The sequence below is a fragment of the Hyperolius riggenbachi genome, chromosome 5, assembly GCF_040937935.1.
Source record: "Hyperolius riggenbachi isolate aHypRig1 chromosome 5, aHypRig1.pri, whole genome shotgun sequence".
NCBI lineage: Eukaryota > Metazoa > Chordata > Amphibia > Anura > Hyperoliidae > Hyperolius > Hyperolius riggenbachi.
The window spans coordinates 361,814,744-361,829,485 of NC_090650.1; the positions used below are offsets into that span (position 1 = coordinate 361,814,744).

General features: G+C 43.7%; 1 protein-coding gene across 1 annotated transcript in view; it reads left to right on the forward strand.

Annotated features, from left to right (window-relative positions):
• KCNB2 (potassium voltage-gated channel subfamily B member 2) overlaps positions 1-13,298 on the forward strand; it is a 396,347-nt gene extending 383,049 nt beyond the window's left edge. The window contains exon 3 of the mRNA XM_068237502.1: positions 9,204-13,298. Coding sequence (XP_068093603.1) covers positions 9,204-11,330 — 2,127 coding nt within the window. The 3' untranslated portion in view covers positions 11,331-13,298. The remainder of the gene's footprint in view (positions 1-9,203) is intronic.
• Positions 13,299-14,742: the final 1,444 nt, after the last annotated feature.

The window sequence follows — 14,742 nt, forward strand, 5'->3', positions numbered from 1 at the left end:
GTTAGGAGTAGGTAGTGGCAGGTTAGCGTCAGGAGTAGGTGGGGCACGTTAAGCTTAGATAGCGGTAGGTTAGTGTTAGGAGTAGGTAGGAGGTAGGTTAGTGTGCAGTAGGTTAGATAGCAGTAGGTTAGTGTGAGGAGTAGGTAGTGTTAGGCTTAGATAGTGGTAGTTTAGTGTTAAAAGTAGGTAGGGGGTAGGTTAGTGTTAGGCTTAGATAGTGGTAGGTTAGTGTTAGGAGTAGGTAGGGGGTAGGTTAGTGTGCAGTAGGTTAGATAGCAGTACGTTAGTGTGGGGAGTAGGTAGGGGGTAGGTTAGTGTTAGGCTTAGATAGTGGTAGGTTAGTGTTAGGAGTAGGTAGGGGGTAGGTTAGTGTGCAGTAGGCTAGATAGCAGTATGTTAGTGTGGGGAGTAGGTAGGGGGTAGGTTAGTGTGCAGTAGGCTAGATAGCAGTATGTTAGTGTGGGGAGTAGGTAGGGGGTAGGTTAGTGTGCAGTAGGCTTGATAGCAGTATGTTAGTGTGGGGAGTAGGTAGGGGTTAGGTTAGTGTGCAGTAGGCTAGATAGCAGTATGTTAGTGTGGGGAGTAGGTAGGGGGTAGGTTAGTGTGCAGTAGGCTAGATAGCAGTATGTTAGTGTGGGGAGTAGGTAGGGGGTAGGTTAGTGTGCAGTAGGCTTGATAGCAGTATGTTAGTGTGGGGAGTAGGTAGGGAGTAGGTTAGTGTTAGGGTAAGATAACAGTAGGTTACTGTTAGGAGTAGGTAGGGGGTGGTTTAGAGTTAAGTCTCCGATAACGATAGGTAAGTATTAGGAGTAGATAGAAGTAGGTGATTATTAGGCATAGATAGAGGGAGGTTAGCGATTGAGGAAGCTCAGGAAAAGTGATTCAAGAATATCGGTAAAATTACCAATATTCTTTTATTACAATTATCTAGCGCCCAATAGTAAAATATTGGCAGTATAGCCGATATTTTTGCCATAAAAGTAAATTTTTGCTCGCTGTGAGTAGGCTTTATGTTATCTATTTTCACAGTCCTACACGTCCACACTGACTCATACTCTACGTTTTAGGTCCACTTAAATATTTGGCGAGTGTAAACAATGGAAACTACTCAGGTTTATGCAGCGCATGCACCCAGAAGGTGTACGAGAGGAATCGGCGCAGGAGACTTGGGCGCAGGATACAGCATGTATAGCTTATCCTGCTCCTGCACAAATTCACATCTATATTAAATACTATTCCCCTTCCAGGCCCCCATGGATGGTGGGGAATGAAATAATTTGGCTTTCAGCAATTGCTGGAGGACGAATTATAGTGTTTTTATAAGTAACTTCAGCTCAGCCTTCTGACGGTGCCGGAGTTACTCACTGCTGCGCCCAAGTCTCCTGCGCTGGAATGAAAGTGTTCGCCCAGAAGTATTCATGTCATTTTACTTTTATCTGTGAACTTCTAGTAGTATCAAAGGACCACGGCCACTGTGAGATGCAAATTTCCCCTTTTTTTCATAGACGCCTCTGTAAAAGTCTAACATACAGAAAGCATTACAGCTTCATAATTTCCTTTTCCATAGTAACCCAATACAGGAAAGTCCCTGGTATCCGGCACCGGCTGGGATCGCTTGATGGCGGATACCTGTGCTCGCCGGTTGCTTGAGTAACCGGCTGAAATAGTTACTAACTCCTCCCGAAATACTTACCAAGGCTCCAGCAATGTCTGGCAGTCTCCCCCTATCTCCCCGCAGGAGCGGCTTTCCAAGCTTCACCAGTGCACAGAAGCCAGAGTGTCAGCTGACCCGCATCAGGTCATGTGACACTCCGGCTTCCGTACACAGATGCCGGAAGCCAATAGCAGCCCGTGGAGAGATAGAGGGAGACTGCCAGACATTGCTGGAGACTTGGTAAGTATTTCAAAGCCACAGCACCCAGCATTAGCACCCACAGAAAGCCCCTCAAAAGAAGTCCCTGTGATCCCTCAGGCATGCCGACTAGTTGAGACTCTCAGTTGCCTGAATTCCAGATAGCAGGAAGGATAGTGGGAACTTTGCTGTACTATTACTGGGACTGGCTGGCCAGGTAGGGAAATTCAGAACGGGAATGAAAAAGAATACACAATTACAGGCAGACATCAGCGATTTTTCCTTTTATTTCCCCACAGTACTGAGTTCACATTTCCAGGACTTTTTTTTTAATATATTTCTTCCTAACATCATGTACCCAACTCCGAGGGATCTGCTGCATTTAATTATATTATAACAATACTTAGTCATACTTCTGTATGTGCTGCTGTTATTAAACTTTACAAATCCGGTAGACGCTATTGATCTGCCATTTATATTTTAGCGTTCTGCTGCTGCTGGGTTTTAAGCTTCCCCAGCAGGCACACGGCTGCAATAATACATGTAAATAATGCAATTAATCTCTGTACATGTTAGCTGTGTTCTTACAGACTCCCCACATTCGCTGGATTGGGACTGGTTTCAGCTAGCTGATTTGCATTCATGCAGAAATACTCAATTGGTGAAGAACTAAAAATGAAAGATGTGGAGCATTTTTCTCAACCATGGTTGTACGTTTACATAGATATAAATAAAGTTGTGAGGATTGCTTATTAAAGTGGATCTAAATCTCATAAAATGACTAAAGCTATGTACACACCTTATCAATGCGTTATGGGGTGCTCCCCGGGTGTTAGTATTGGTAAAACTTTGATGAATAAAGGCCTTTGAACTATGAGAGGATTATTTGTGTGTGAGCAGAAACATCAGGGCCGGATTTCTGGCAAGGCCAACCTAGGCACTGGCCTAGGGCGCCAGATAAATTGACCTTGTTTAGGGCGGCTGAGGGCCAGATTCAAACAATGAGGAGGCAAAGTGCCCGACCGCACTATCCTCCAGGCAGCCCAGTTGCAGCCGCTGCCTGCACTGTCCTCCTCCGATACACAACACAACACACGTGCAGGAAGCCACACCTGGTCCATCCATGGCCGCCCTGCATCAAACGTTTATAGATTCCAGCGGGCGGCAGGCTGGGTGGCCAGGTCTGGCATGTTAGGACTCCTCACATGTGGCAGGCAGTGGCTGGCAGAGGGTAAAAAAATTCCAGAAGGGGCACTGGCGGCAGGAAGCGGAACACACAAGAGGAAACATGCTGCCTGGGTGCAGATTGGCACCCCAATCGATGTATGCCACTCCCTAATTCCGCTTCCGTCCAGGGAGAGTGACATTAACTAAGAACAGGAATCCATCTCTGTGCTGCGAGCTTCTGTGCCTGCGATGCCGCTGATGCTGCCCAACTTCCTCTCCCCCTCAAGTCACAGGAGAGCATTCTGCCTGCATCACCCAGCGTTAGCTGGATCTCTCTGTCTCCCCTGTAATTCAGCACTCGGCAGCCTTCCTGACTCTGGCAGCTGAAGTTTTAGCGTCCTGCCAGGTCAGAAGAGGAGGTCAAAAGGTCTTGAAGCTGCCGTGCTGCTGGGGCTGAGTGAATGAATCAGCGTGTGGAGGAAGAAGATAGCTTTGGTAAAACACTCTCTTTTCCACCTCCTGCTCTTTCTCACCTCTCTCTCTGCCCCCCTCCCTCTCTTTCTCCCCCCCCCCCTCCCTCTTTCTCCCACACTCTCTCTCTCTGCCCCCCTCCCTCTCTTTTTCTCTCTCTCTCTGCCTCCCTCCCTCTCTTTATCCCCCCTCTCTCTCTCTCTCTGCCCCCCTCTCTCTCTTTCTCCCCCCTCTCTCTCTCTGCCCCCCGTCTCTCTTTCTCCCCCCACTCTCTCTGCCCTCTCCCTCTGTCCCTCTCTCTCTGCCCCCCTCCCTCTCTTTCTTCCCACTCTCTCTCTCTGCCCCCCCCCCCCCTGTCTCTCTTTCTCCCCCCACTCTCTCTGCCCTCTTCCTCTGTCCCTCTCTCTCTGCCCCCCCTGTCTCTATTTCTCCCCCACTTTCTCTGCAACCCTCCCTCTCTTTCTCTCCTCTCTCTCTCTCTCTCTCTGCCCCCCTGTCTCTCTCCCCCCCCCCACTCTACCTGCCCTATTCCCTCTTTCTCCCCCACTCTCTCTGCCCCCCTGTCTCTATTTCTCCCCCACTCTCTCTGCCCCCCTCCCTCTTATTCTCTCCTCTCTCTCTCTCTCTGCCCCCCACTCTCTCTTCCCCCCCCCACTCTATCTGCCCTCCTCCCTCTTTCTCCCCCACTCTCTCTGCCCTCCTCCCTCTTTCTCCCCCACTCTCCCTGCCCTCTCCCTCTCTTTCTCCCCCACTCTCTCTGCCCTCTCTTTCTTCCACACTCTCTCTCTGCCCCCCTCACTCTCTTTCTCCCCACTCTCTCTCTGCCCCCCTGTCTCTCCCCCCCCCCCCCACTCTATCTGCCCTCCTCCCTCTTTCTCCCCCACTCTTTCTCTCTGCCCCCCTCCCTCTCTTTCTCCTCTCTCTCTCTTTCTGTCCCCTCCCTCTCTTTCTCCTCTCTCTCTTTCTGCCCACTCCCTCTCATTCTCCCCACTCACCCTCTGCCCCCCTCCCTCCCTTTCTCCCACACTCTCTCTCTGCCCCCTCGTCTCTCTTTCTCCCCCACTCTCTCTGCCCCTCCCTCTCTTTCTCCTCCACTCTCTCTCTCTCTGCCCCCCTCCGTCTCTTTCTTCCCCATTCTCTCTTTCTGCTCCCTCCCTCTCTTTCTCCCCCACTCTTTCTCTCTCTGCCCCCTCCCTCTCTTTCTCCCCCACTCTCTCTCTCTCTGCTCCCTCTCTTTCTCCTCTCTCTCTCTCTGCCCCCTCTCTCTCTTTCTCATCTCTCTCTCTGCCCCCTCCCTCTCTTTCTCATCTCTCTCTCTGCCCCCTCCCTCTCTTTCTCCCCCTCTCTATGCCCCTCCCTCTCCCCCCCTCACTCTCTTTCCTCCTCCCATCACACACACCATACATATACACACACACACACACACACACACACACACACCATGCACATGCAAATATCACACAAATACTGCATATACAGTATATGCACACATCACAATACAGTTTTGGGAGAGTACATTCTCCCAGAGTAAAACAGAATTCCCCGGGAGGCAACATTGTATCATTCTAATGATTTGCACATCTTCGACCTGAGCACTAGTGCTTGCACCAATTACTGACGTGCCATACATGTTGCTAGTCACAGTGGATCCTGTAAGCCTTCTGGGGTGCATAGAGACCTATGCTGTACAGGGAACATGTGCCGCTACCTCTAGTGCTCCTGTGGGAGATACACTTCTGCAGCCTCCAAGTGGGCATTATATCTCTGCTTTTATTGTGGGGGAATGTTTCAGTTCGGCAGGGGTAGTGGTGAGGATGTTAATAGTTGGGGGGGGGGGGGGGGGGGGGCGGCGGCTGATGACAGCCGGCCTTGGGCGGTAAAAAGTACAAATCCGGCCCTGAGAAACATTAGGCTAGAGTGAGAAGAGAAAGCTAAGCTGAAGAGAATTTCCATCGGCCAGCGCAGCAGGCAATTTTTTGGCTGTCATAATCACATGACAAAGCTCTGTTAGATCCAGGAAGCAAGTTTTCTTGCCATCAAATTACATTTTTCATTGCTGTGAGTAGGCTTAAAGGGACTCCGATCACCTCTCATGGCTATACCTTTACATCCAAGAAGGGAAAAAAAAAAAGATCCACTTACCTGGGGCTTCCTCTAGCCCGTGGCAGTCGTCCTGTGCCCTCGCTGCAGCTCCGGAGGCTCCCGGTCCTCTCCGCTGCAGAATCCGACCTTGCAAGGTCGGGTTCCAGGTCGGCCTCTTCTGCGCGGGTCACATGGTCCAGCCGACGTCATCAGGACTGTACTGCCAAGGCATCATCAGGACGACTGCCACGGGCTGGAGGAAGCCCCAGGTAAGTGGATCTTTTTTTTTGTTGTTTTTTCATGGACCTTTACTTTAAGACTCCGACCAGTACTGCAGAGTATTTAAAGATGCATACCTTTCTGTAGCTTGTGCTCTCGACTTTCATTTGATGCCTGAATCACCATTCTACACCAAATCGTTTTAATTCGATTTCAATTTAAAAATCGCGGCTGCCATTTTGACTATGTTATAACTTCCGGGTCACCCCTGTCTTCTCTGTTAGAGAAGTGCATCACTGAATGAAGCAGGAGGAGGAAGTGACATGCATGGCCATTGCAAGAGGCTCCTCCAGAGCGGTCATAGCACGACTTTGTTGGAAGTCGTCTGTCTTAAAGGCATGCCCATGGGAGGTGCTCGGAGTCCTTTTAAGCCTATTCATTTTTGCAGCCCTACATGTCCATGTTGAGGGCTGGTTCACACTGCAAGAGCCTTTTAACTGTTAGTGCTTTGAAAAAAAACTCTTAATTTATTTTCATTAATGAAATGCTATGGGTGCTTTTTATAAAATCACATCGCTCAAGTGAGAACATACATAGCATTACATTAGCAAGAGTGTTTAAAATCACACCTGCTTAGAAAAAGCTCTTGCAGTGTAAACAAGCCCTGACTTGTACTTCAGGTTTCAGGTCCACTTAAACATTTGGTGAGTGAAAACAATCAAAGCTGCTGCCAGGAGGCCGCAATAGCAGCATAGGGGGCGATATACAGGCTGGGAACGCGAACAATCACTCGCGGAACGCGGTGACGGCCAAACCGGAAGTGTTCGCCGGCGGGTCCTGGGCCATCGGAGCGGGGCTGCGAGGGCACCGATCATCTGCAGGGGGCTGAGGAAAGCCCCAGGTGAGTTCATCTCATTTTTTTTGGTGACTTTAGGTTCTCTTTAAGCTAAAAGTTTACAATTTAGTACTGAGGAGAGTGGAAATTACCAGAACCTTTGTCAGATTTGGATGAGAAGCTCTTTCCTTACCTCCTGTCCTAATTACAAAGTACGAGGGAATGACTTCACTGAAGAAATATACTAAAATAACAGGGGTTTTTTTTTAGAAAGGGGTAGAACATCTGTGGGGGTTTTATTATGTATGTCAGTGTCTCCTCTTAGCAGATTCTTTTTAATGTCTTGATCAGTGATAGGGTCAGCGAGTACAGGAAGGGCGGGGAAAATCCCCCAATGGAGATGCAGAGACAGAGCATCAGTAATTGGTTCTACCCCTTCCTATTCCATCTATAGCTGAAATAAAAATGTTGATTGCAGTTCCACTTTCATAGTTAGTTAGGTTAAAGAAAGACATGCAGCCATTGAGTTCAACCAGAAAATAAGGCACAATACTAGCCTGCACCTTCACATATCTCAGTAGTCCCAGAGGAAAGCAAAACCATTACAAGGCCTGGTCCAAATATCCCTAAAAGGGGGGGAAAAAATCCTTCCCGACTTTAGATAGCAATCAGATAAAATCCCTGAATCAACATCACCGGGAATTACCTACTAATTATAGCCATGGATGTCTTTCTACGCAAGGAAAGCATCTAAGCCCCCCTTAACCGCAGATATAGAGTTTGCCATACCTACTTCCTGTGGTACTATATTCCACATTTTAATCACTTTTATCATAAAGAACCCTTCACTAAATAAATGGCTAAAACTTGAATCCTTCATGCGCAGATCATGTCTCCTAGTCCTTTTGCACAAGCCTAAAGACAAAAAGCTTATCTGCCAAGCCTTTATATTGCTCTCTGATATATTTATACATGTTAAGTAGATCTCCTCTAAGGCGCCTTTTGCGACTTAAAGAGGAGCTGTCAGCCATACTATATCAGACAAAAAAAACATATATAAGTAGATAAATACTTGCTCTACTTACATAACATATGTATTGCACATTTTGATTTTAGTGATTTTTCTACAGTAAAAACAGAGAAAACCCTCCTTAACATTTCCCATTTTAAGTGTGGCTATTTTGAAGCCAATCCTGATGTCATTTCCTCCCTTACTCTCCTCTGCCTGATTGTGTATGCATTGCTATGCATTAGTTAAAGAGGATCTGTAACATGAAAAGATCCCCTGGGGGGTACTCACCTCGGATGGGGGAAGCCTCCGGATCCTAATGAGGCTTCCTACGCCGTCCTCCATCCGTCAGGGGCCTTGCTGCAGCCCTCCGTGGAGCCCGTGCAGCGGTGACGTCAATATTTACCTTCCTGGCTCCTGCGCAGGCGCTCTGACGGCTGTCGACTCCGAACTACACGGAAATACCCGATCGCCGTCGGATCTGCTCTACTGCGCAGGCGCAAGTTTCCTGCACCTGCGCAGTAGAGCGGACCCGAATGAGATCGGGTATTTCCGTGTAGTTCGGAACGGAAAGCCGCCACAGCGCCCCCGCTGGAGCCAGCAAAGGTAAATATTGAACTGACAGTCGGCACAGTCGCCGGCTGTTCGGAGGGCTGCGGCGAGACCCCCGTGGGACAGAGGACGGCGTGGGAAGCCTCATTAGGATCCGGAGGCTTCCCCTACCCGAGGTGAGTACCCCCCAGGGGATCTTTTTAATGTTACAGAGTCTCTTTAAGTCTGAGGGGAAGTAGAGAAGAAAAAAGGGCAACCCAGCATGCCCTGCAACTTCCTTTTTGTGTACCAAATTTTGTGTGTACCAAATAAAAGTCAGGTTAACTGGGGAATGATCATTTACCAACAAGAAAAGTAATAGTGATTTTAACTTTTGGATTGCCTGGTTTACATCCTTATTACTTGTTACCAGATAAAATCAAAGAATTGATTTTTGATTTTATGCCCAACAGTTACACTTTAATAATCCCAGTTTATCTAATCTTTCCTGATAAGTGAGACCTTCCATCCTATTACATGTTGTTGCTCATCTCTGCACCTGCTCTAAAAATGCAATGTTCCCCTGTAATGGGGTGCCCAGAACTGAATTCCATATTCCAGATGCGGCCTTACTAGAGAGCTAAACAGGGGCAGTATGATGCGAGGATACCAAAATTGTATTTCCCTTTTAATGCATGCCAGTTTTGGTTAATTTTACAGGGCTGCTATGACTACAGTCATTTGAGGATTAATCTTAAAATAGTCACTCTTAGCTCCCTGTGACAGCTGGACCAAGTATCATGAGGGAGGCACATTTGCTACATAAGGTACATCTCTTGCAGATGTGGATTCAGTATCTCACTTGCTTCCAGCTGTCCCATGCAAGCCAAGAAGGCTTTCTAACATTACAGCAGAAGAAATCTGTAAATTAAAGTACCATGACGCCTCTATTTTCAGTACAATATACTATTTAATGCATAAAAACTACAGATGGCAAAAATATAAAACATCTTCTTTTTTGTTTTTTTTCCTTCTAGATTTTGGCAATTATATCAATCCTCTTCATTGTGCTATCAACCATTGCATTATCGCTGAACACACTACCTGACCTACAAGAAATGGATGAGTTTGGACAACCAAATGACAACCCACAGCTTGCACACGTGGAAGCAGTATGCATAGCTTGGTTCACAATGGAGTACCTTCTACGCTTTCTTTCATCACCAAACAAATGGAAATTCTTCAAAGGGCCACTAAACATTATAGATCTGCTGGCCATTTTGCCATACTATGTTACAATTTTCCTGACCGAGTCCAACAAGAGCGTGCTGCAGTTCCAGAATGTGCGACGTGTGGTTCAGATATTCAGAATCATGAGGATATTACGTATTCTTAAGCTTGCACGGCATTCAACGGGTCTTCAGTCACTGGGATTCACTCTTAGGAGAAGTTACAATGAATTGGGATTACTGATATTGTTTTTAGCCATGGGGATTATGATATTTTCTAGCTTAGTATTTTTTGCAGAGAAAGATGAAGATGCTACAAAGTTTACAAGTATACCAGCATCGTTTTGGTGGGCCACCATAACAATGACCACGGTTGGCTATGGAGACATCTATCCCAAGACGTTACTTGGTAAAATAGTTGGAGGTCTTTGCTGCATTGCTGGAGTGTTAGTGATTGCATTGCCAATTCCCATCATAGTAAACAATTTCTCTGAGTTTTACAAAGAGCAAAAGAGGCAGGAGAAGGCAATAAAGAGAAGAGAAGCACTTGAAAGAGCCAAAAGAAATGGGAGCATTGTGTCCATGAATCTGAAAGATGCGTTTGCTCGCAGCATGGAGCTGATCGATATTGTTGTAGATAAGTCTGCCGACGGAAATAATAAAATAGAGAAGTCTAATGATAATCATTTGTCCCCAAGCCGATGGAAATGGGCCCGGAGGACGATGTCGGAGACAAGCTCAAATAAATCATTTGACAATAAATATCAGGAGGTCAGTCAACATGACTCGCAAGAACTATTAAACAATTCTTCATCCAGCCCACAGCATCTTAGTGCCCAGAAGCTAGAGGAGCTGTACAACGAGATCACAAAAGCACAGTCACATCCCAGTGTTAATTCCTCATATCACGAGCAGTCTGTCATCCCTCCTGCATATGAGGAGGAAATAGAAATGGAGGACGTGTCGGCAAAGAGAAACCAACTCTCGGTTGCACCGAAAGATGTAATAACAGATATGAGAAGTGTATCCAGCATAGATAGTTTTGCTAGTTGTGCAACAGATTTTACAGAAGCTGAAAGATCCCCCCTTACACCATATCCAGGAAGTAACCTCGAAATCAGGTTCCCTTCATATACTGTACCTGAAGAAGGCTGTCAAGAAGTCAAAGTTTCTCAGTTCTTGCCACGTTCCAAATATACAGGTTTTGCCCCAAAAGATGTCACCTTTGAATACAAATTAGGAGAACATGCTAGCAAAAGTGATTCTGGATCTCCCAAAATAGTCCTGCAAGATCAGGTTAGCAAAGATCTGGAAGATGGTCAGAGTTCTATGAAGGGAAACAACCCACAAAGATCTAGATCTCTGAGAATGAATCCAAAACACTCAAAGGGTAGTGCTTTTCAAAGTCCAGCAAGTATCACAAGTAGTTTGCCATCAAACACATTAGAACAGCCATTATATTCACATCTCCAGTTAAGCACACTTTTCCTGCAAGACTATTCTTCCTCAGAGCAACCAACACATTCACAGGCCGAGTCTCCAGGTGGACTTCCTAGACCTTCAATGTCACCTTCTCAAAACCCCAAACTATTTTCACTCTCTTCAAAGAAGAGAAGCAGCTTTACGGAAATAGACACAGAAGATGATGACTTCATGCAGGTATGTGGTTCAACACAAGATACTCAGGAGGACATCAAAACTAACTGCATTGAGGAACAGAAAGAAGGAACCTTTGTGGCTACGGAAACTGATCCACTCTCTTCACAGAAAACTATCAGTCAAAACTGTACTCAGGACATTCACATGGGAGGAGAGGACAATAAACAGGACAATAATCAGGAGGAAAGTAAAGTGGAAAATCATTTATTTGTCCCCGAAATGCACCCAGAGACAGCAGAAACAGGTTTTTGTCAGACACGGGAGACCAGCATGTGACTAGCTGCTAAAGCAATAAAGACTTGTTTCTCTTAAAAGCACTAAGGTTGGCCTGTGAACTCAAAGGGAAAAGCCTCAGACATCCATAAACTATTAATTTTGCATGGCATGAAGAACTGCTTAGTTAAATAGTTCAGGAACTACCTTTTGTAACAAAATATATAATGACTCAGCAGCAGTGTGTACTAATGAAAGCCCTTATTGCAAAGCCTGACATTCTTGATCCTTTAATCCATGACTGTAGATGTGTTTTGGAGCGTTTGAAAGCAATGTAGCATTTACAAAAGAAAGGATTAAGTTACAATGCATACATTAAAGAACAGGTGGAAATGAGGTGCTGTGAGCTTTAAGAAAGCCTATATGTGTATATATGTTAGCTAGAACACTGAATATAGACATATAAGGTATATATGTGGAGCCCATTAAGTGGGACACAGGTACTTCCTTCACAGTGTGTTGCTTGGAGGACTTGTACAGACTTAAATTATGTTGCAGAACTGCAACCTCACCGTTAGCTGGTCCAGTGGTGCGGATGTCGGCGTTACAACACATTGATGACTAGGTGTGTTGCAAGGCTCCGTGACACTGGGATCGTTATGCAACTGAAGTAAAATGTTTTTCTGTTCAGAGGTCTTTGTTGGTTTCAATTAAGAGAATATTTTTTATTTTTTTCTTTTCGTGGTATAATTCACTGCAGAATTTTGCTGTGCATAAAAGATTGTTTTTTTGCATTTCTTATTAAAAAAAAAATAAAGTAAAAAAAAAAAAATAAGGCAAGATTTAACAAACACAAATACTAGTGTGAAGACTGATGTTTAATGTGTTAACTTGCCAAAAATGTTATCAACGATCACGTCCCACTGTTAAGTACAAAGAGTACAGTAATTGATCGCCACGTAACTAGTGCCAATTGCCATGAGTTGCAATATACATAATTAATGTACTATTATGTATTATTTTCCAGTCTATATTGTTTTGCTTTATGATGTTGGTGAGTGAAAGAGCAGGTTCAGGACGTCTCTACAATACCCAACTACCAGTAAGACCATGTCTGTCACATTCCAAACTACCTATAGCACAATGCAATAAGGAGAACATTTCAACAATATGCCGAGGCTTAATAAAGTCAAAATGGCTATCTAAGGTTATCCAGTCTTCACACTTCCCATCTTTACACAGGGTTTCTATGTTCAGTTTCCTATAAAGGACAAATGGTTATTAAAAAATGGGAACCATAAGCACAAAATATTTTTTAATATAGTTCATAACTTAAACAACGACTCCCATCTTTTTAGAACACAGGATGTTGTTTTAAAAGATAGAGGTTGAAATTAGTAAATGTAACCAACATTTTATTCTACCTTTTTTGGAATCCTTGTGCCTCTGTGAAATACTACATCAGGTATTGGCAAATATTCAATTAACTTTTCTGTTCCTTTTATTCCCAGGAGCTATTTTCACACCTTGTCAACAAAATTCTATTAAAAATATCAGCAAGCATGAAAATACTCAAATTAAGTTTGAAAACACTTTTGACCAATTTTTCAATTACAAAGTGCCGTAAAGTTGTCTTTTTTTTAGTGAAGATAAAATATTATTTCCTGGGAGAAAACTCAAGAGAAAGGTTAACTGCATAAATACCATGGAGAGAAATAAGCAAAACCTGCATGTGAGATAGCTGTGGAGAGCCCTGGCAATCACAGGAATATATAGTAGATATTTTTTATGTACTTGTTAGGTTTAGCAATAAAATTAATTTTTTTGACTGGCCAGTCTTGTATTAGAACAGTTTATATTGAACAATCGGACTTATTAGTCAGAACAGCTTGGCATCTGTAATGTTAGAGGCTTGTTTACTACAGCAGTAACACTTTTCTGATTACCAAACTTGCCAAAGCAGCAGCGTAAAAAAAAGCACAATTATTTGTCAAATTTCTTGTTTCCAATCAAAAATTGATAAAAAAAAAATGAACCAGTATTTTGGTTATGAAACAAAAGTAAAAATATATATATATTTTAAAGAATACTATAAATTCCTTATATAACAAGTCTTTATTTACGTTATAAAAAGAGTACTGAAAAATGGGTTTGTGAACTCTATTGTAAAACTATCATATAGTCTCAGAGTACTTCAATTGGAATGCTTGAGCCACCCAAAAAACTTAAGATAACTAATTTAATTTAATTTAAATACTTACAAAATATAGGAAAGTTAATTGGTTCTCTAATGGTGCTGGTGCTAGTTAATTGGTGCTGCATTTTATTTTTATTGTAAGAATGAGATTTCTGAGTGAGCAGAACCCTCCAGTCTCCTTCAGGTTTATATAATCATTTATGAAGAAAATTATTTTTTTAACACCAAACCAATTTTACCATGTCCAAAAAGCAGTGTAGCGGTGCAAACCCACAGTACTTTAATGAACTATAGTTCCTGGTTAAGTATATTAAAAAGTTTTGTTGCTTTAGTTCCCTTTAAGAGTGTACACAATGCCGTTTTCTCTCTTCTTTATTATTAACCTTCATATTTCCCCCTTGTATATTGTTTACATCTAATTACTAGACAGTTCTCCTTATTGTGACAAATACGGGTATGCAGTATGGTTTATTTTGGCAACAAGATAGAAAGTCTTCACTGAAAATGAAATATAGCCCATGCTAAGAATATAAGGTGAATATTTATTAAACATTCATTTACTTTACTGGGTCTGTTTATAAAAAGCTGATTTCTGGATTCTAACAATTATATACACTGTCCATTTTTCATTGTGTTTGAAAATTCCTATTTTTAGAGCACTTTCATCATAATCCACAGATAAACTATACAATTCTGCCAAATATTTGAAGTTATTGGTTATTCCATGTTGAAAATCATGCATAGTAAACACTATTTGGCCATAATTAGAGATTAGAGAATTTTAGTTCTGACTTCCAATTTAAATTCATACGGACTTGGAACTCAGGTAATCAAGGCCAGAAGCTTTGATTAATAAGCTGGTTCACTCAGTTTCAATTCAGTAGAAATGTGCATGAAATGTCAGCATTAAAGCTCATCTCCAGCCATACTATTGGCCACCCAGCATTTACTAGACTCCATTTTATTACTAGTGTAAAGATACACAGTTTAAAAATTGCACTCCGAGAAGACAAATACTCAGTTGGAATATACAATGTATGAGCTATCTTCATCCAGCCATGGTTCAGGTAGCCCAGCAGGACAGGACCACCACATCATTACCAAGTCTAGTCTCACATCTTTCTCCCTTCTGTAGCTGAGCAACATAGTAACAAAGCCTAAGTCATACAGTTAACTTGATCATCGGGGAATGTGAAGGAGTAGGACAGTGAGTAGTCACCATTATCTCCTCCTTTTATGTAATCCAGTCCACACTGGTAGACTAACAGGACTGTGCAG